Raw genomic sequence first — 22387 nt, forward strand, 5'->3', positions numbered from 1 at the left:
TCTGCAGGAGGGCGTGCTTAGGATTTGGACCTTGACACGTGGCCTTGGGGTTTCAACCCCTTTCCCCTGCATTGCTGTCCCAACTAAAATAATTTCTTCCCCAAGCTGCTATTGGTACCAGTGGCAGCTTCTCTCCAGGGGACTGGATTTTTTTGTAAGGACTACAACACCAGAGAAAATAGTTTCCTCCCTGCATGCCACAGACCTGATCAGCCCCCACTCAATGGCTTCTACTTAAATAACAAAAATCACACATGTTAAATGCATACATGCTTGTACTGTCTTGTGTTGTTTGGCCCTTCCTTTCCAGGTTGGTCAAATATATAAAAAGAAACTAAATGACCTATTAGAGTGCCAGTCTTCCTATCCTCCCACATTAAGTTATTGAATCACTTTGCACAGTCAAGAATCTTGGCTTTAACAGAACTCTTCTTTAGAGGCATGTGCAATGAGGACTTAACAGAAGTTGCAACAACAGAAGGCAGATAAGAAGATCCCTCTGTTTGTTTTGCATTCTCATTTTTCACACTTAAAGTTTTGTAAGTGCAAGTGTCTATTGAAGATGTATTTTGCAGGTAAGTGCTCTTCAGCAAGGCCCCTCCCAGAGGGAAGCACCTGTGGGAGAAGATGAAAAAAGGACTGAGGGCAGAGAACCCGGGCAGAAACTACTTTGGAAGGTAAGAGCCACCGTTCTGCCAAGTGGAGGGTATTTAGTATAATAATGAAGTACTTAGTATCTGCTCTGAGTGATTACAACCAAAAGTACTCTACCAAATCCCTTTGCCTGCTAAGAAAGTTTATATTTCCTTACTACTTTACAACTTTGCAATAATAGGCACATTGTTTTAGATAAGTTACATCACCTCCTTTACAGAAAGCACCAGTGCTACAATAGCAGCTCAGCATCTCTTGCATATTGTTAAGAAGAATTGATAGTTTTAGGTGCTGATATGCTAGTGATATGCTAGTTGGGGAGTCAGTTTCTCAAAATGTCACTCAGTGGCATTCATTTGGTACTCTCACTCATCTGCTTCTTTGTTGGACTGAGTACTGTTTGTGTCTTGGAAACTTAGTTCTTTTTTATGCTGCATTACAGAGACTCCCCAATGGCTCTATACATCCGGATGATGAGGCTAGCCGGGCAGTGGAACTGCAGGAACTTCTAGAGAAGCAAAACTTTGAGGTAGCACAAGCGAAAGAACGGATAGCTGCTTTGGCTGCCAGTGTTGCTGAGCTAGAAGAAGATCTCAGCACAGCCAGGAGAGACCTAATCAAATCAGAAGAAATGAGCAGCAAGTTCCAGAGGGACCTAAGAGAGGTGAGAGAGTTCTATTCTGGCAAATTATATCATAGAGAGAAGCTCTGAATCAAATCGAGCAGGAGGTTATTGCTGTGGTTAGCAATGGGTTTAGTTATTCAATGACATTTTTTAAAAAAAATCTGCCCTAACTAGAGATTTGTGACACACACCTCCTTCAACATACCTGGAATATTATTTGAGCTTTTCGTATTCTAGTAGGATGCTTGGCAATCTCTGCCCCAATTTTTCAGATTTGTTCAGTATAATTACTTGAAAATTATCATTTTTCTGCCACTTTCCCTTCCCTGCTAGCTCCCTGCTTCCTCAAGCCAACTAAACTATACCTTGGAAAGAGAGAGAGGCGACAGGCATTGAAAGGGCTCCCAACATTACAAGAGAAGCCCGTGGTTGCAAATAGTGCATGGAACATAATTTTTTGCAAGTAATATAAGGCTTTACTGTGGTAGGAGCCCTCCACCTGTAGCCCTGTTGAAGAACAGGGTAAGACTTTTTTTCTTGACAAAGATGGAGAAAGTTGTTGGGAAGGACAGCAGAGCTATGGAGTCGGAGTCGGAGTTGGAAGCAATTTTGGGTGGAGTCGGAGTCGGTAGAAATGTACCGACTCCAGCTTCAAAATAAATTTTGATTGACAAATTTTTTAAAATATAAATTCAAAATGTCAAAGAAGCTTCCCATGAAGTCAACTGTAGTTGAGCATTTCACCATAACTCAAGATGGAAAACATTTTGTGTGTCACAGGACCCAGATGAAGACAAATGCTGTGATGCCAAGATCAGCCCATATTCAGGCAGCGATAAAAATGCTCCTATGAGAGCTTCCAATTTAAAAAGACATTTACAGCCCTTTCCAGGGCTGTTGAGTTGGAAGCAATTTTGGGTGGAGTCGGACAGTAGAAAAATAGAGGAGTCGGAGTCGGAGTTGAAGGTTTGGCGTACTGACTCCATAGCCCTGAAGGACAGAAGAGTGGTGGAGGCAAATGTGAGCCCTATTTTGATTTGGATCCAGCTTGAAAGGGGCCTGGATCTGACTCAAAATGGGGCCAACCTATTCATGTTGGTAGAATTTGTATTTTGAGCTTTGGTTTAGTCCCTCCTTAGGGCCTCTCATGCTGTGGCTCAGACAGATTATTCTATTAACATGAGGGCTCTATGGCCACAAAGTGAGTGACCTCCATCATACTTTATCTTCCCAGGCTTTGGCACAGAAAGAAGACATGGAGGAGAGGATCACCACCCTGGAGAAGCGTTATCTGGCAGCCCAGAGAGAAGCCACTTCCATTCATGATCTCAATGATAAACTGGAGAATGAGCTGGCCAATAAAGAATCTCTGCATCGCCAGGTAATGGACTCTGATGCCATGCCACCTGAAATGCCAGTGGCTATGTGCCTGAGAGGTATACGAGTGGTGAGACCCGTCTTTGAATGCCCATTTTTGTCTCTCCTCAGCAGAACATGATCTCTGGAGATTCCATCCTTCTCATCCAGAGTGTTTTCCCAGAAACACTAATTCTTTGCTTTCACCGTTGGTATCCACTGTTCAACTGGACAATGGGGCTGGGTTATCATGCTTTTGTTTCTGTCTATATATATATATACACCCTTACCATCCAGTTTAATTTCTGTATTGACTTACATTGATCACAAAAACAATAATAAAATACAGCAATCAAAAAAACTAAAAAAACAAAGCAATTCAAAATAATGCACAGTATCAATAGAGTTAAAAAGGCATGAGCAACTAAAATGGTTAAAACTAAAACCAGGTGGACCTCCCTGGGGAGAGTCTTCCTTAGGACCCACCTGTGATGATTAGGTTGCTTTTAACTGCTTTAATTATATATTTTAAAATTGTTGCAACCTGCCCTGGGACTTCCGTGTGCAGGGCAGGTAATAAATTCTAATAATGATGATAACGTTGCCACAGCTGAAAACACTTAACCTCTGACAGTGGGAACACCCAGAGAATGGCTGATCAAGCAGATTTGCATGGGAGCAGGCAATTCTTAAAATGCCCGGGTTTCAAGCTGTACTGATAGATACTGATCTTGTATTGTGGAGACTACAGGTCAGATTCCTCTTACCTGTCAGCTAATACCCAAAACTAGACAAGATTACGATATTATCTAGCATTTGTAGGAACTCACTGATGTAGGCTATCATTTTATTATTTAAGAATTTAGATTTTTAAAAATAATTTGTTTGCAGCTTTCCAGGGTGGCTGATAAATGAAACCTAAAATAATTACAAAATAACATAAAACTAAATCAAGAAAACTTTGTCAGAGTGAAGTTGCATGTGCAACTACAATCATAAGTATTTCAAGACAGTTCTTTGACTCTCTTGAATATTTTTTATTTTATTTTTAATTGTTAAAATCTTCCAACTCTAACCATCCTCAATTAGATATTGGGATTATGTACAAAATAAGACCGAAGTGGTCATACAACCAAAAGTACAACCATGAAATAAAAAACAATAAAATACAGTCGCAACAACTTTAAGAGGCAGTAAAATATATCGGGACAGACTATGCAGATAAAATGCCTGGAGAAACAAAGCAACATCAAAAAGACAACAAAGTTGGCACTAGTCATACTTCTATGGGAAGGGTGTTTTTACAGTTGGGGTGCCATGACAGAAAAGGTCATCTTTGTTGACACGTTGCATGTAGAAGGTACTTTTAAGAAGAGCCTCCCCAGCAGATCTTCAAAGCTGATATAGGAAAACACATTCAGGTATCTGTACTGATCTTTGATCGAAATAAATTCTAAATTCTAAAAAAATTCATTCAGGTATCCAGGTTCCAAGCTTCTTAGGGTTTTAAAGGTTAAAACCAACACCTTGATTTGAGCCCAGAAGCAAGTAGGCAGCCAGTGTGGCTCTTTTGGAATTGGTGTAATAAGATCCTGGTAGGCCATATCTATTAACATTCTAGCAGCCACATTCTGCACTAGTTGAAGCTTTGATCATCTTTAAAGGCAGCCCCAGTGTACAATACATTACAGCAATCCTAACAGTAACTTGCTAGAGCATGGACCACGGTGACCAGACTCTTCCTATCCAGAAACAGTTGGAGAGCCAGTTGAAGCTGGTAAAAGGCACTCCTTGTATTAAAATGAGTGGTTGTGACACAGGCTGAAGCTGTATTTAGTAGCCCCTTGTTTTCATGACTGCCTTTCTGCATTGTTCCGTAGTGTGAGGAAAAAGCACGGCACCTCCAGGAGCTTCTAGAACTGGCAGAACAGAAACTGCAGCAGACAATGCGGAAAGCAGAGACGTTGCCTGAGGTGGAAGCTGAACTGGCCCAAAGGATAGCGGCACTCACCAAGGCAAGTGCACAACCAGAAGCTGGCAGCAAAGCCCAGAATTGCTTTAGTATTTCTTTAGGACTTAGAACTTTCCTGGGGTGGGGGAGAAAGTTGGAAGAGAGAGGGCCTGTTCATTCATGTTTGAAGCATTATCTTTTCCTTTGTGCTCTGCATTGGCTCTTCTGCAATAGTTGGATGACACAAGCACATTTTGGATGGTAGCCTCTGCTAAGAAGGTTTTTTTTAATGCTGCTTCAGTTGGTCATTCTGGGTTGTTCATAGGTATATTTTATGCACACAGAATTTGAAGGCAAGAGTTGCTTCCCAAGGATGACCTAAAGCACACTCAATTCTATCAAGAAGCCAAGCACTCTGTCAGGCTAGGCAAGTTTGGAACAAGTGATCAGAACTGGTTAAGTAACAGGAAGCAAAGAGTGAGAATAAATGAACAGTTCTCTCAATGGAGGGATGTAGAAGATGGAGCCTCCCAAGGATCTCTATTGGGACTTGTGCTTTTTAACATGTTCATAAACAACCTAGAGTTAGGGGTGAGCAGTGAGGTGGCCAAGTTTGTTGATTATCTTAAATGTTTAGGGTCATTAAAATAAAAAAGGGATTGCAAAGAGCTCCAAAATGACATCTCCAAATTTAGCAAATGGGTGGTAAAATGGCAAATGAAATTCATTGTAAATAAGTGCAATGTGAGGCAAAAAATCATTTCGCATATACGCTTATGCGGTCCAAACTGGCAGTGACCGACGAGGAATGAGACCTTGGGGTTATAGTGGATAGCTCGATGAAGATGTCAACCTAGTGTGTAGCAACTGTGAAAAAGGCAAATTCCGTGCTAGGGAACATTAGGAAAGGAATTGAAAATAAAACTGCCGACATCATAATGCCACTATATAAATCTATGGTGTGACCACACTTCTAATACTGTGTATAGTTCTGGTCACTTCATCTCAAAAAGGATATTGTATAGCTAGAAAAGGTTCAGAAAAGGGCAACCAAAATGACCTGACTTACTGCCTGACTGCTGTGTCAGTGTGATCTTATGTAAGAACAGCTGAATGTTGGAAGATTCAGGACAGACAAAAGAAAGTACTTCTTGACATAGCGTGTAGTTAAACTTTGGAATTCACTCCCACAAGAGGCAGTGATGGCCATCAACTTGGATGGTGTTAAAGGAGGATTAGATGAATTCATGGAGGATAAGGCTATGTTCTACCTCCACTGTCAGAGGCAGTAAGCTTCTGAATACCAGTTGCTAGAAACCATAGGAGGGGAGAGTGCTGTTGCGCTCAGGTCCTGCGTGTGGGCTTCCCATAGGCATCTGGTTGACCATTGTAAGAACAGGATGCTGGACTAGGTGGGCCACTGGCATCATTCAGCAGGCTCTTCTTATGTTCTTATGAGGCCCATTTACCATGGATAAGTTTCACCACGGAGTCTGCTACCTTCATACAAACATATTTTAAGAAATGAGGCGGGAGCATAGAGCCCTGTTAATCTAATTGTAAGCTGTTTACTCCTACAAGGAGTGACATGAATCAGGGAGATACTGGTAAGTTTGTAAAGCAAGATTCAGAAGGTCCGTTCTGCACTTCATCAAGCCTAGATAGGTACAAATTTATTTTAGAGCTGAGGAGCTCAACAAGAGCCCCCAGTATATTCATTTGCCAGTGCTTGTGAGAAACTGTTCCCAGCATCCCTTGGCTTTTACTTGCCACTCACCCAAATCTCCCATGAGAATAAATCCACTGTGGTCACATCTGTGTATTTTGGGATAGTATTGCACTTACTGCCTGACTGCTGTGTCAGTGTGATCTTATGTAAGAGCAGGTTTCTCCCCCAAATTCCCAGAGCTTGTAAGTATTGCTCATTCCTTGGGGACTATCTTGTTCTGTGTAGGCAGAAGAAAGGCATGGCAGCATTGAAGAGCGACTGCGGCAGCTAGAGACTCAACTGGAGGAGAAGAACCAAGAACTGGCAAGGGTAGGTTGGCTTCTAGAGAGCATATAACCCTGAGCTTTTTATCATTTCTAACATTTTCTTTACAGCACCACAGTTTAGGTCAGGATTCTACTGTGGAAGGGTAAAAGGTGATTTAGCATTGGCTTGTACATTTGCTTCTAGGATTTCAGAGTCTCATTCACAAGGGTTGCGTCACATGGAAAGTTGGCTTTCCACATGGTTCCCACAAAAACAGTGTGGTTTTTGACCACACTGTTCTAGCCTACTTTTTTAGAGATGGGTTTTGATGGCACGGGGAAGCTTCTGCATGTGGTACAGTTGTATCACAGATGGTGGCCTGCACTTCTGAATTGAATCCAAATTATGAGATAAAATGGGGTTCTTTATAACTCCACTCTTATCTGAATCTCTGTTCATTAACCAAACTATTTTATTTTGTTCTACATTGTCATTTCAAAAACTCTTAATACTGTTGTGAGAAAATAATGTTCGTTTCTCGCTCTGGCTCAAAACAAGACGCTAACAACAGTTCAGGATAAAACTTTAAAAATAATTTATTAAAAAATAAGCAGCACTCACACCAGCAATTCAGAGTGAGTGCGGTCGACCCAGACTGTCTTGTTCCCCCGATATTTATACCCCTTAGTAAACAACTTACAGGAAGCATACAGTAGGAACTCCATATATAGTAATATTACAGTGTGTTACATTGAACTAGTTCCACCAGTGTATTCCCTGAGTCATGCTTCTGGCCATAGTACATGAACAGCTTATATTACTAAGATGGCGGATATAGACATCCGTTGTAAGATGGCGGTGCTTAATTAAAACAGTAGATAACGCTCAAGGATGACCCTGAAGGAGGTGCTTTAGTGTGTCAGAGGAATTAACCCTTAACCATACTAATTTCAGGGAGCAGTGTTACAATAGTAAATGTGAATGTATTTATCTTCCTTATATACTAGAATAAATCTGTATTCCACTGAATGGTGCAAAATCACTTCCCAACTGCACAGAAAATTAATATTCATTAGGGATTGGGCTCCTCACTGGTATAAGCTGATGTAGTGGAACCAATGACAGCTCGGAAGGTGGACTCTCAAATCTTCCAATCAATGAAGTGGCCGTGGTATGCTTGTGAAAACTTTTCCTGCCTTAGATGTTACAACAACGGGTGTTTTCTGGGATTCTGTCAGGGCTAGTTTTACAGCAGATTCAAGACAAATCTGCTTGAAGTTGCTTGGCTGATCACAATTCCCCCCTGCCCCCAACAGGCCCGTCAGCGGGAGAAAATGAATGAGGAACATAACAAGCGACTGTCTGATACTGTGGATAGATTGCTGAGTGAGTCTAATGAGCGGCTACAGCTTCATTTGAAAGAACGGATGGCAGCCCTTGAAGAAAAGGTATTTATTTTTAGATGCCTCATAAGATAAGTTTTCCAAGTGTCATACACAACAGGCCTTTTTGCTATGCTGTATTCAAGTGAGAAAATATCATTTCCCCCAGGTAGCATGCCATCACGTGGGTTATAGCACCTCCTACTATCCAAAGGCAAGAATGCAAGGAGTCAAGACCTGAGCTGCTCCTTCCAGTCCCACTCTTGTTCATTCTTGCCTTCATCCAAGGCTGTTCTCTTTATCCTTGTCTCCTATTTCCTGTTGTGAGTTCAGTGTGTGTGTTTAGGATTGCGTGTCGAGGTGCATTATGGGGAGTGGAGAGACTTTGTTTTTATGGATGTTGGTGTTATTTTTTTCTGTGGGGGCGATTTTTTCTACCATACCCCCAGCAGTGAACCTCTAGCCCTCTGCACCTCCTTTATGGGGCTCATGGCTGTGGCCCTGCTGGTAGCTCTGTTTGAACCAAGAACCGACCCAGTTCGCATACCTCACGGGGCTCACAGCTGTGGCCCCACAGGTCTCCCTATGGATCCCGACCCAGCTTCCTCTACTCGCAGGGCTCGTAGCTGTAGCCCCGGAGGTCTTTTTTTGGGTTCTCCCCTCTCGAATGGGGCTTGCGGCTGCAGCCCCAAAACTCCCCACCTTTGATTGGCAGCACTTGACTGGAGCTTGTGGCTGTGGCTCCAACCAGTGGTACTTGCTCACGCCTGTTTCATTTTTGCCGGAGCGATGGCAGGTGACTTTCTCTGGCTGCAGCTCATGGCTCCGTTTCTGGCCGGGGCAGAGGCGATCTTATAAGGTGACCCTGGCGGCAGGTGTTCCACAGAGCTTGCGACTGGGCCTCTGGGCTTTTCCCGCCCTTTTTGCTGGTCCTTGCTCCCTTTCTCTTCCCTCCTTCCATTTTGTTTGTTTTTTCCCTGCCATTTTTCTTGCATTTTCCCACTCTTTTTGTTTGCTGTGTAATTTTTGGTAGTTCCTTTCTGTTTCTCTTCCAACTCTGTTATCTTGTCTGTTCCCTGCCCTCCTCCTACTTCAGACTGAAGGCAGGGAGGGTATAAATAAAACCAGAGAGAAGCACAACTGCTGAAGTGCAGTCAGGGCTTACCGCACCCCTCTACTGTGTGCATGTGCCTGGGCCGCCAAATCACCACACCCCTCTACAGTGTTCATGTGTCTAAACGTTGAAATCACTGTACCCCTCTTCTAGTGCATGTGTTGGACTTCAGGTACCACACACCCCTTCTGTGTGCGTGCATACCATGGCAGTCCAAGTGCCAATTGTGGATTTTCTTGACCATTCCTCTCATGCGGAACAGCAATACTGCATATCTGCCACAATGCCTCAACCCAAGCTTATTTCCGAGATGCAGGCCAAGGCACCAAAGCACAAGACCTCCAAGCACCATTCTAAGGCTGTTGCCAGAACCAAGCACTCCTCTACTCAAATAGCTGCCACTGATGGCACTGTATGTGTATCTTCCAAGCTCATTGGAAATGTCCTCTACTATGGCCACCATTGCTGTGGAGGAAACCCATTCGGAGGCCTCTGTTACAGGTCAAAAGAGACTGACAGCCCTCTTTCACTCTCCAGCTGTGTCATCAGATGAGGACTTTGATGGTTTTCCAGTTCAGCCCTACATTGCTCACCAGCCTCCTGCACCTGCACTGCCTGTTTGCCAGTCGCTGGTTTTGCCCTCCACTGCCAGTCCATTCCCAAGGCTAGGGCTCAGTCCCTGGCGCTGCCATGTTGGGGCCCTCCTCAGCTCTTACTCTCCAGTCTGGTGTTGCTGTCACGTCACTACCTCAACAGGTACATCTAGTGACTATGGATCCACAACTTGGCCCTCTGTCAACCACACAAGTACCTTTGCTTGGGTTGCAGTTGACTCCTGAATTTGTTTCTCAACTGAAAGATGCGTTGCTTGGCTCCCTGTCACAACCTCAGCCATCGGTGCAGCTGCAGCTGCAGATCCAATCCTTTCCAAGTTCTCAAACCCTGCCTCGTGCACAGCTTCACACCAGGACCATTACTCCTCACTGTCATTCTGATGAAGGTTGAGCGGACTCTCCGAACCCCTTTGATGTTGCCAGAGGCAGAACTATAGGTGATGTGGCAGACCTAGTGGATCCCTCCATTCCACTCAAAGCTGAAGGGGATGATTGGAGTGGCGAATCAGAGGTGGAGGAGGATACCTCTCACCATCTCTTTGACTCAGCCAATTTTTTACCATTTTTTTGCAGGATGCTGGAAACCTTGGGCCTCCAATCTGCTCCATCTGAATCTATGCCTCCTCCAGTTAAGGGTGCCAAGGTTCTGAGAACTCCAAAGTTTGCGGTACATTTTTTTTCTGGACCCTCTTGATAAGCCAGCAAAGGAGGAATTTCAGGTTTGGCTAATAATCACTATTCCTTGGCTACAGACTTTATGAATTGTCTGAAGATACCGGCAGTGGATGAGCCAATTTCAGGTTTGGTTACCAAGTCTCTTCTTCAGTTCAAGGACCCGTCTGGATTTCGCACTCCGTACGAACCATGAAGCAACTGGCTTATTATATCCATGTTTCTTCCACAGCCTCAATATTCACTAAAGCTTCTATGATGTGGTTGGATGAGATCCTAGACAACCCCAATCCCGTTCCTGTCAAGATCAGAAGGGCTGTTGCGAAGATCCACAAGTCAGCAGCTTTTGTGGCCAATGCCACCCTGGATGCGACACAGTTTGTGGCACGTGCTATGTCAGCAGGTGTGGTAGCATGGAGGACTCTTTGGCTCCAGAATTGGGATGCCAATACTATGGCTTGAGTCAACCTCTCTACAGTGCCTTATATAGGCACAATGCTATTTGGAGAAGAGGTTCTCAAATCCATATTAGTGGATCCTAAGGATAAGTGGAAGATGGTCTTAGCCACAAATGAAAAGGAGAACCAGAAGCTGTTTAGAAGATTTGCCCCATACCGTTCCTTTCAGTCATTTTGTGTAGCACAACCTGGAGGGAAGGGCCATGATTTTCGATCCTCTAAAGGCCCTTGGTCCAAGCAGTGATTCCAGGGTCATTCTCAACACCTGGGCAGGCCAGGTCCCTCTTTATCCTCTTCTGAAAGGGGAGATCATCAACAGAGGCAATACTGATGCCATTCTTGTCAGAGGCAGTTTACTTCACTTTGCAGAAAATTGGTAACACATATTGATGGACTCTTGGGTAAGAGATCTCATTTCTTACAGCTACACAACATAGTTAGCTACTTTCCCCAAACAGGTTTCTCTCCCACGCCCCCATCCCATTCTCTGGGGAGGCAGATGGTAATGGAGGAAGCCATACAGTACCTTCAGGACATAGCGGCCATAGAACCAGTGCCACTGGCCAAACATTATGCAGGGATGTACTCCATTCTCTTTACAGTGCCCAAGAGAGATTTTACATGGGGGGCTGTTCTAAACCTCAAGTTTGTGAACAGATTTGTGAGATATAGTCACTTCAAAATGGAGATCCTATCCTAGATCATAGAGGCCATACAGGAGGGGGACTTACTGGCATCCATTGATCTGAAGGAGGTTATCTCCGTGTTCCAATTTGCCCAGCCCACAGATGCTTCCTGAGGTTTGTGTTCGGTCTGCACCATTTCCAATACTGGGCCCTTCCGTTTGGTCTCTCATCAGTTCTGAGAATGTTCAAAAAGGTGATGGTCACGCTGGTTGCCCACATCTGCCTCCAATGCATCCACATTTATCCGTATCTGGATGACCTACTGGTCTGGGTGGAATCCATGGCTTGGTCTTTAATTCGTGTTTGTTGCACTCTTGCAGCTCTGAGGGACCATGGGTTTTTAGACAACCTCAACAAAAGTCTATCTCCTATTCAATGACTTCAGCACCTGGGAGCCATTCTGGATACAGCTCAAGCCATGGTCTTCCTATTGCCAGAGCAGATCTCATGGCATTGTTCCTGATGCACCACTTGGCAGCCAATGTTACGTTATTGGTGAAATCCCTGGGCGTGTTCTTACAACTATTCATATTGTCACTTGGGCTTGACATCATACTCGTCTACTCCAGTGGGCCTTATTGCCATTTAAGTCGGACACTGCCAATTCCTCACACCGGGAGCTACGTCTTTCCCCCTCACTGTGGTCTTCAACTCAGTCTCCAGAAGGGAACTGTATTCCAAGAGTCAGAGAGGACTGTAATTACAACGGACACTAGTTTGTTCGGCTGGGGCCCCCACTGCAACTTCCATTTCATGCTAGGCACCTGGTCTGTGTCAGAGAGGGGTCATAGCATAAACTGTCTGGAGTTGATGGCAGTCCAGCTGTCCCTTTGTCACTTCCAACCAATGCTTCATCTGACCCATGTCCTGATCCGAACAGACAATACCTGCGTAAAATCACACTTGAATTGGCAAGGGGGCATCAGGGTTCAAACCCTTCAGGCAGAGGCCACACTTACATTCAATTGGGCCATGGCCTAGAGACGCCTGCTGTCCTTGAGGGCAGAGCACCTCAGTGGGGTTCTGAATGTCACTGCAGACTGGCTCAGCAGGCAGGAAGTGATTCTGCAGAGTGGAGGCTACATCTGGCAGTGTTTCTCCTTCTCCAATGCCGCTCCAGCACTCTGACAGTGAATCTGTTTGCCTTGAGCCACAACACTCAGCTTCCCCGGTTCTTCTCAAGGTATCTAGAGACAAAGGCAGAGTCCTTAGACGCTCTCCTGACTCCTTGGCTGGACAGTCTCCTATATGCATTTCCCCCTGTTCCGCTGCTAGTCAGAACACTGAGGAAGCTTTGGCATGAACAGCCTCAATTGGTTCTACTAGCCCCGTACTGGCCACATCACCCATGGTTCTCAGATCTTCTCTCCCTATCAGTCATAGATCCTTGGAGGCTGCCAGTGAGGCCAGATCTTCTCTCACAGGAACCAATCTGGCATCTGGATCCCGACTGGCTGAGTCTGACGGTTTGGCGTTTGAGTGGACACAGCTGATCCGCACAGGTCTATTGTAGGAGATTATTGATACCATTCTAGCTGCTAGATCGCCATCAACTAATGGAATTTACCAGAGTACGTGGTCTGCATTTTCCAACTGGTGCAACTCCCGTGGTCTCTAACCTTCCAAATCCACTGTCTGATAGGTCTTACAGTTCTTTCACAAAGGTTTGAAGATGGGACTGAAGCCCAACACATTGCATCACCAAGTGTCTACTATTTCTTCAGTTTTATCTGTTAATTCTTTGAGTATCCCATGGAGTCTCACCCTCTGGTTAAACTTTTTTTGAAGGGGGCTGCCTAGGTCTCCTAGGCAGTGTGTCATCTATTTCCATCCTGGAGTTTACAGAAAGTGCTGCAAGCTCTGCAGTGGCCCCCATTTGAGCCCCTCAGAACTATGTCCTTGCGAGTGCTTTCTTTCAAGGTCCTTTTTCTAGAGGCTGTCACTTTGGCTAGACAGGTTTCAGAGTTGGGAGCACTGTCATCGGCCCACCGTCTCACGTTTTTCATAAGGACTCAGTCATTTTACATCCTGATCCATCCTTCTGACCCAAAGTAAGCTCTGTGTTTCACTGTAACCAGGACATTGTACTTCCATCTTTTTGTCCCAATCCTGCTTATCTGCTCAAAAAAGCCTGGAATTTGCTAGATGTCTGCAGAGCCCTCAAGGTTTACCTTTGCCATACCTAAGATATTCAGCAGACTGAATCCTTGTTTACATCCTTTCACCCAAGAACCCTGGGGGGAAAGTGGCTAAATCCCCTTTATCTTGTTGATTCCGTGCCTGCATTGCCCTGGCCTACAAGTCTCTCAAGCTTCCGGTGCCTTGCTATATCACAACACATTCTACTAGGTCTGCAGGCACCATGGCTGCATTTACAACTAACTCACCTAACTAATGCAGATATTTACAGGGCAGTGGTATGGTCTACTCCAGACTCATTCATCAAGCACTGTAAGATAGATTGCTATGCCTCTGCTGACACTTCTTTTGGGAGACATGTTCTGCAACAGGTTGTTTTTCATGTTTAGGCAGTAGGTAGCCCCTTCCTACTAGGACTGCTTTGGTACATCCCATGTGATGGCATGCTACCTGGGGAAAATGGACCATTGGTCTCAACTGAAAGGTGGTTTTCCCAGGTATCATGCCATCACGGCCCTCCCTAATGGAGGCTGCCTGGGTGGTATTATTTTGTAGCATTTTTTCACACACATTTCAGTGGTAAGGTTCCTCAATTTGAGTAAGTTTATAATGTTTTAATGAGTCAAAACCTTTGTGTATGTGTTCTGGCTGTTGCCACTCCTTTGTTTCTGCAGTTGCTCTTTCCCTTGCTGTTCTGCCTGTTCTGTTTGCAACTGCTTTCAAGATGTCTCACTCTGGCCTCATCTCGAATGAACTGGAGTGGGACCAGAAGGAGCAGCTCAGGTCTTGACTCCTTGCATTCCTGCCTTCGGATGCTTGGAGGAGCTATAACCCACGTGACAGTATGCTACCTGGGAAAACCACCTTTCAGGTGAGACCAACTGTCCATTTTACTGAAAAGATTGACACAACTTGAAGGTTGGGGACCATTCTAAACAGAAGCTGATCTGATGGATAACTGTTCTTGATCAGTTAACTCCAGGTGCTGCTACTCAGTCCCAAAATTCTTTTAAAAAGTAATGTTACTTTAATGGAGTTGAGGGTACCCCTGCTTTGCTGCCTTGAGTCCTGTTGGTCTCTTTGCATCTGCCTTTGGGCTTAGTGAATTCTTATGTCTAAGGTATGGAGGATAGTACTGATGCTTTGTTGGTATGATTTAACTGACTGTTGCAATAAGCATGGAACAGAACTTTGGGATGCTGTTGGGTGAGATAAGTAAGTAACTAACTAGCTATTTACATATTCATGCATTGGCTTCTAGGTATGTGTAGTGGTATCAAAATGCTAAACTTTATTTGTTGAGGGGGATACTTGGGAGGGAAGATTCTGAGAGTGTTTTTGTTAATTGCAAAAAACAGCCTAGACTGTTGAGATAAATATTTATTTATTTATTACATTTATACCCTGCCTTTCTTTTCATGATTGAAACTAGGTAGCTCAGTAAGAATCAATAACTTCCTTCTGTACTAATCATCTTCAAGCAATTAGAGTGCAATGTTTATCAGCTACCTTGCACTGTCAAAAATGTTGTCATACAGAGAATGGCATAAAGAAAATAATTTAATTTAGTCTAGTTGCTATAGACCTCTGATTGTATTGGGCAGTCCTTGGTTTTAATGATTGTGGTGCTGTACATTTAAGACATTAGTGACTTTGGCAAGCCCTGTTGGAGGTATATGATAAGAGTTCCTCTCTGCATGCAGAATTAAAGCTGTGGATTGGAACACCTCTTCCTTTTGAATGCTGCCTTCATTTGTCACAGTCCTCCTGTTATCAGAGTTGTTTGGAACCTTTCCCACCCCAAGAGCTAAAATTGCACTGGTGCAAGAAACAAAAGGGAGCCAGAATGGGTAGTCAGTGAATCAGAACTGCTTGACTGAAATCAGCTGGGAAAGGACAGGGACAACTTCAAGACGTTTCAGTGCAGACCATTTTCAGGAGAGGAATGCATATCCAAAGCTTACCTGTCTACTGTGCTGCCAGTATAACAGAGATGAGATCTCAAAATGGCTTAATTCACACCACTTCATATCTGCATTTTTCAAGAGGCACTTCTTATGTCCCCCTTTTTATTGCTAAGGCATTGAAGAGGAAACAGATGAAACTCCCATACAAGCACAGCAGTAGTATGACCGCGTAGTGCACAAAGCAGTCATCAAGCAGGGTTCTTCTGTTCCCTGAATTATATATAAAAAAAGCCCACTCAGTAATCATGGTGGGTCTGGTTTAGGGGAGCCAGATTTTCTTTTCATCAACAAGGATGTCACTCAGTGCCATTTATAGCAAAATCTTCCTGTGCAATAGCTAATGAGGTTAGAATTTAGGACACCAGTGGGCCTTACCTTTTCCATTATCTCATTTATACTGGTGCTGAATAATAGCATTGTACATGCATTGCACCCAGTGTAAGTGATTTTGTGTGAGTTCAGGGAGTGATGCTGTGGGCAGAATGCCTAATTGTTTTCCCATCTGGGAATCCCTCCTCTAGCAATATCAAATTTAGAAATCTGGCAGAAAGAACTTTTATTGGCTCAAAATTGTCACTGTTAAATCTAAATGATCTTTTGTGGCCTCCCCAGTATTATTTCTTTTAATAAGAATACTTAGGGTGTGTTTACCGCTTCAGCACTTATCTCACTAATTAATTATTTGTACATTTTCACGCTGCTTATTTCCAAAGTGCTCAAAGTGTGTTGAATCCTTACAACATTTTTGTTAAGGTAGACCAGCATCATTACTGTATAGGATATTTTAAAAAAGAATTTCTGATCCATTATCACAGTGGATAGAATTCACAATTAGAGTCAAACTAGACATCAAATTAGGCACATAATTAATCCTGGCTTGCAAGATTTTTTTTCCCAAATAATGTTTGTGTGCTTCTGTAAGTGTGTGTTAGATCAGAACCATGGCATGGTGAGGAAGTGGGGCTTTCACCTTTGGCCTTTGCTACGGACCTAATCAGAATTGGGATCCCCCATGCCTGCTATTTCCATGGGAGGAAACCCATTGCGAATAGCAAGTGTGGGGGAACTCCATTTTAATTAGATTCAGGTTGGAAGGGTTAAATGCCTATGCCATACTCCTGATCTGGCCCCTCCTCCACTTTATTTTTAAGAAGTCTTACCTGATAGGCCTAACCACTTGATAAATATTTCATCTGTTTTAGCCCTCAGAAGCTATTTTGTCCCAAGATATTCTCTATCCATGTCTAACCTTTTTTGTGATTAGTGGTTATATATTCTGGCAGTCTCACCAAATGTTTGTGTTAACTATTGTGGAGGGGGCACTTCTACCATTACCTGTTGGACAGAGCAGATGTCTGCTCTGATATATGGCTTTCAGTCTGGATCCTATGAGGCTTTTCTATAAAGCCACTTGAGCATTTTTACTCAGATTGACCCAAATGGTTTCATTGGTCATTTCCAGACAATCTGTTTAATGAGCATTCAGCCTGATTTGTTTGCAGAGAGATTAGACAATGATGCATCAAGCAAGTGTTATCAAATGCTTTCCTTTCACATTCCTTATTGCAAAAAGTCTGATTTTGGGGAAGTGGGTTTGTTTTGCAAGATTGCCAATTTCAAATCAGTTTTAATTGTACAACTTTAGGGTAGACACACAGTTACTGTTGTGCTGGTTCCAGTGCATCTCTACCTGTTTTGTGAAAACTGGGGCACACCGTGCTAGTCAAACTCCGCCCCTTTTTACTCTAAAATCTGATTAGATCATCTCAAGTGCGTTTTTAAAAATTCAGCTTCAGGCAGATTTTGCAAATGATTGATTGATCAATCCGTTGCCCCTCCAGGTGTGGCAAATGGAAATGCTTTGCTGTAGGCTGAGGGAGAGACAGTGATTGGTCCAACACTTTGCTATGGGTGGTCCTGAAAGATCTTAAGTAAGCAGTGGGGAAGGAAAGTGTGTCCAGCTGAGGGCAGAGTTGCTTCAAAATGCAGCCAGAAAAACCATCCTCACTGCTTTTGAAGTGACTAGTGTGCCCACAGCTTGAGTTTGCTGGGATGGAATTGAATCCTACCCCAAAATAACCTGGAAATTCCCTTTCTGTCTCTTGTAATTACTCACCTTTGCTTTTTAAGAATACATTATTACAAGAACTGGAAAATACCCAAAAACAGATTGAGGAGTACCAGCATGACAAGGTAAATGCCACTCTGAGACACCATGGAACAAGTGGTAGATATGTTTGTTGAAGTGCATTTTGGGTGCCTTGAACTTGCATGATCAGAAGATGTCAAATGGATGTATCCCGATGCCCAGTAGCTTTCCCAGCAATAACCTCTTTAGGTCACTATGAGGTTTGTTTGTTTGTTTTTTTGTTTTTTGTTTTGCTTCCCTATTGGGTCCTCCTCTTATAGATAAGAAAGCAGATTAATTCTTCAGTGAGCAGGATGTCCTTACAGAGGACTATGATGGTTGTGTTCTCCCCATAAGCGCTGGATAAGATCTGGATTAAAAGGTAGAAAATTAAATTGCAAATAACTCCCATTGGAGTCCTGTCTAGTCATCACTGAAACACTTAGATACACAGGTATATATGGGTTTAAGTGATGACCAAAGTTTGCTAAGTGATGGTGATAGTGATTTGGCTTTGTTCCATCCTCTCCTGATTTCCTGCTGAACTAGAGAATTTAATATATCAAATTATATTATTGGCCACCTAGTGTGACCATGAATAACCAATGAGGAGAAGCCAGTGCTTTATTAAGAACAGGAAAGACTGGAGGTATTTCCAGGTGATATTTTGGCACAGTGAATTCTCAGTTGTTCATTTGTTTTCCTGTGAGATTGTGCTTCTGTTTCAAATATGTTTCATTAGAACTCATACCTCACCATATTTTATTGCATTTCTTCCCCATCTAGCTCACCTCCATTTCTTACATATTGTCACATTGAATATGGTAGTGTGACAGTTCAGACACCTATTGTGACAGCAACAGACACCTGTTTGTCTGCACAGCTCATCTCTGACTAATTTGTCTCTAATGAGTGGAGCTAAATTCCCAGTGTGGATATCTAAAAAAGAATTGCTTTGACACAATTCACTTTTCAGCTTGTTGCTGGATGAATCATTTTCCTCCAATTTATGGCAATGCTACGGGAGTGCTCACCCACAGTATTTTTAAAAAGCGTGGATCTGTGATCAGATTGTTTGTTCTGAATTTCCTTTATGTTGTCCCTCCCCCCCCTCCCAAGCTCAGAACGCAAAGCCGCACAGCTTGTTCAAATTGTGGTGGGTAGAAACAGCAGCACAGTTCTCCCTCTGCAGTAATGTTATATTGATTTACCAGGACTGCTGCACCCTCTTATCCCTAGTATGTAGACAAAAATTGCACTATTACATGTTTTTCTTTACACTATTGAGGCTTGCATTCAGTGATTATTTAGGATAAGCCGTGGCTTGTGGTTGATTCTGTTTACAACTATAGATTCCACAGTGAAGAATCCTTTGCTACTGCTAGCACGACCAAATATTCACTCTGAGCAACAGCAGAAATATAAGTGGCACCAACTTGCTGCATGTTAACAGCCAGGAACCAAAAAGTTCCTGCTCTCCCCCCTTTTGTCTTCCTCTTGTCCCCTTGTTTTCCCCTACTTTGTCTTCAGCATGATCATCTAGTATTGCTTGCATGAAATTTGACTTCACAAAAGTTCTAAATGTGTGTGTTATGCTTAGCTACACTGGCTAAAGAGAAACAATTTCTTACTTTGTTCTGAACAGAGAAGGCTCTCAGATGAAATTGATAAATTGAGATTAGAAATTGACCAGTTAAAGACAAGGAGTGGATCTTTTCTTGACAGTGTACATACAAGGTGAGAACACTTTCTTTTTCACTGCATTGAAAAATGTTCAAGAAGTCCCAAAATTAACCTGTCAAATACCTCTGTGATTAATTGTTATACTGTTTGGGGGGGGTGTCTCTCTGAACCAATGACTCAAACTGTGTTGCCATGTCTGCAGACTCTTCATTGATGTTTCTCGCATGGCAGTGTTTATTCCAACTTGTGGAAATGTTATTGGCAAAATGTTAGTTGTGACCTGTGTTACTTTGATAGGTACTGCTCAAGTTCTTTTCCACACTGTCTTAGGGATTCAAGGTTGAAGGGCTATCTGCATCCAAGTGGGAAAGTCACAAATTGTCTACAACTTAATGGCAGGTAAATTGCCAGTCTTCTGCACACCAGTTGACTACATCATAGCAGAGCCCGTTTTGTGGTGGTCTCTTGTCCAGTTGGGTTTAACTGCACAGTTCTAGTCTCACAGATTGTATTTTTTTTAAATCACAGCACAAACCACTAAATAAATATTTGTGCCAGGTTTTTTTAGTATATATTCTCATTCTCTCTCTCTTATGTGTGCATGCACACCCACACAGAGTTTGTATTTGTATTATTCCTTCTCCCCACATTTGCTTCAGAGTGGAAGGGATTTGCCACTCCTTGTATTGGTTAAGGGAAGTGAATTTCTCTCCCTTTATCCAACACAATTAGCCCCTATCCCTAGTTAGGGCTGACTCTCATGCACTGCCTTCTCCTGCTGGGATTATTTATCAGTCCCTGAAGGACATGCACAGATGCCATCCATATCTAGAGCTAGTTTTTGGGGTTTGCAACCACCATGTGAGTTCCTTTTTAAGGATGGAGTATTATATATGCTAACAGCAAACTCTTCAAGTGTAAATTGTTATGTAGCCAAAACAGCACCAACTACACTCTGGCGGGAAGGGTATCAGCAGGCTTGGTGGAACCTCAAGATTTAGGGATTTTTTTATTTTTAATAAAAAAAGCACACACCCCCAACAGCTTGAATAAGGACTGAGCATGCTCAGTGGGCATAGAATGCTGACTGACTGTTGGACATGCTGGAACCCTGAACAGAAACACTCCACACTGCAACATGTTGTTGTAGGTACTGCTTGTAAATACATTAAGGAAGCTTTTCCACACTCTCCTGCCTCTTCAAATGCTAAACTGGCCTAATAAAAATTACCTGAAAGCAAAAGTTGGCTCTTGGCTATCACTGTGTGATCCAGTAGAGGGTGCAATTACATAACATGCCAGCAAAATAAATAAGACAGCAGGCGCCTGCAGCGTTCCAGCTACCAGTGCCTTGCTTTTGTTTTGCAGCCTCACTGGTAAATAGGAAGGATGAGATGACCTCTATAATGGGCTACAGGGCATCTGTTCTCTTCACACATTACTCATTTCATACAATGATAGCACTTCAGTTTACAGAACAGGGGAAAATCCATGCCTGGGTTATAACATGGAACTATTAAACTTCATGTGTTTCATTTTGTACCTGATTGTCTAATCTAAGTGGATTCCATTGTAAGGTGTATTTAGTCAATACATTGACTAATACAGGTCTTAAATGTTACCTGTCTTGAGCCTTTGTGATTTAATCTAAATAAATATTTGATCCTAATCTTGATTGTATGCATCTTGATTGCAACCTTTATGTTTACTAGATACAGTAATTGTTAGCAGGTTGTCTGCGCCATTCAGTGCCCATCCTGCTCCTAGTTGATGGTATTTTTGCCCACTCTATGCCTTCTGTGGTGATCCACAGCTTTTTAAAATCTCTGGCATCTCCAGATAAAGGCTCTCAAATAGTGAAGCTGTTGAGAGACCTGTTCTTGAGTCAATAAAGAGCCACAGTGGTCTGGGTAAAACAGTACTGTGCTAGATGGACTGTTGGTATGACTTGGAATAATGCAGCTCTGTATATCTTATTTATCCCATAATTGGGTAGCCATACTGTGATTTGGGCAGAGTGGAATTTTTGCAATGTTTAGCAGTCATGTGATTGCTACAGCATGCACATTATTGCAGTTCAGCTCATAATTGCCATGCCTGCATGTAACCCAGCATGTAACAGTGGAGTTGCTGTGGAATTATCAGATGGGCATTACATGCAGGATGATGTGTTTAACCATGACTAATCATGAGAAGTGGCCAGGAAAAAAGGATGATGGTGAGAAAAGAAAGTTGAAAGCATATTAAAGTAAATGGAAAACACAGGAACTGCCATGCTGTTTCTTGCTTATCTCTGTAGTCCAAACTCCAAAATCTGTGAAACTATAATAAAAGAAAAGCCACAAGCCCAGTAATGTTCTGTGGTGTTTGATTACAGTGTCTGCTAATAGAAGGCTTACAGACACAGTTGAATGTGTGGCTGTTATGTTCATATACAGGCGGGCCCCGCTTATACGGCAGGTTCCATTCCGGACTGCCGCCGTAAAGCGGAAATCGCCATAAAGCGGAACCCATTGAGTATAATGGGGTGCGTTGCGCGAAAATGATGTGAAAATGCCGCAAAAGCGCAAAAACGGCTTTAAAACAGGGAATTTCCCCTAAATGAAAGCCGCCACATTAGCGGAACGCCGGAATGTGAAGCGCCAGTAAGCGGGGCCCTACTGTATAACTACATATCTGTCTTTAACATGAGACTATTACTACTGCTACTGCTGCTACTACTATTACTACTACTACTACTAGTAGTAGTAGTAGAATTTATATCCCAGGGCAGCAATATTGGAAGAGAAGTATGATGAGGGAGATTAGCAACTGGCAAATATTGGGTGGTATCCAACTAGTGCATCCCATCAGAGCAAGGATTTCCACCTTGTGCAACAGGACTTCCCCCCCTTCCCCTGCATATGCCCCACACTACCCAAAATCTGCTCCAGGGGGCTAGAGGAACCCTTAGAACAGATTTAGGGGGCAGATTTAGGAGAGG

The 22387-nt window shown here is 43.2% G+C and overlaps 1 protein-coding gene across 9 annotated transcripts in view; it reads left to right on the plus strand.

Annotated features, from left to right (window-relative positions):
* PPFIA4 (PTPRF interacting protein alpha 4) overlaps window positions 1–22387 on the plus strand; it is a 175864-nt gene that overhangs the window by 102887 nt on the left and 50590 nt on the right. For all 9 annotated transcript variants that reach the window (XR_009763446.1, XM_061631803.1, XM_061631808.1 and 6 more), the window contains 8 exons: window positions 576–677; window positions 1097–1318; window positions 2514–2660; window positions 4516–4654; window positions 6545–6624; window positions 7878–8009; window positions 17724–17786; window positions 19367–19458. Coding sequence is in view for 8 of the 9 variants with exons in the window: in XM_061631803.1 (XP_061487787.1) it covers window positions 576–677; window positions 1097–1318; window positions 2514–2660; window positions 4516–4654; window positions 6545–6624; window positions 7878–8009; window positions 17724–17786; window positions 19367–19458 (977 nt within the window). In the remaining variant the exon portion in view is untranslated. The remainder of the gene's footprint in view (window positions 1–575; window positions 678–1096; window positions 1319–2513; window positions 2661–4515; window positions 4655–6544; window positions 6625–7877; window positions 8010–17723; window positions 17787–19366; window positions 19459–22387) is intronic.

This window comes from Rhineura floridana, chromosome 6 (genome assembly GCF_030035675.1).
Source record: "Rhineura floridana isolate rRhiFlo1 chromosome 6, rRhiFlo1.hap2, whole genome shotgun sequence".
Lineage (NCBI taxonomy): Eukaryota > Metazoa > Chordata > Lepidosauria > Squamata > Rhineuridae > Rhineura > Rhineura floridana.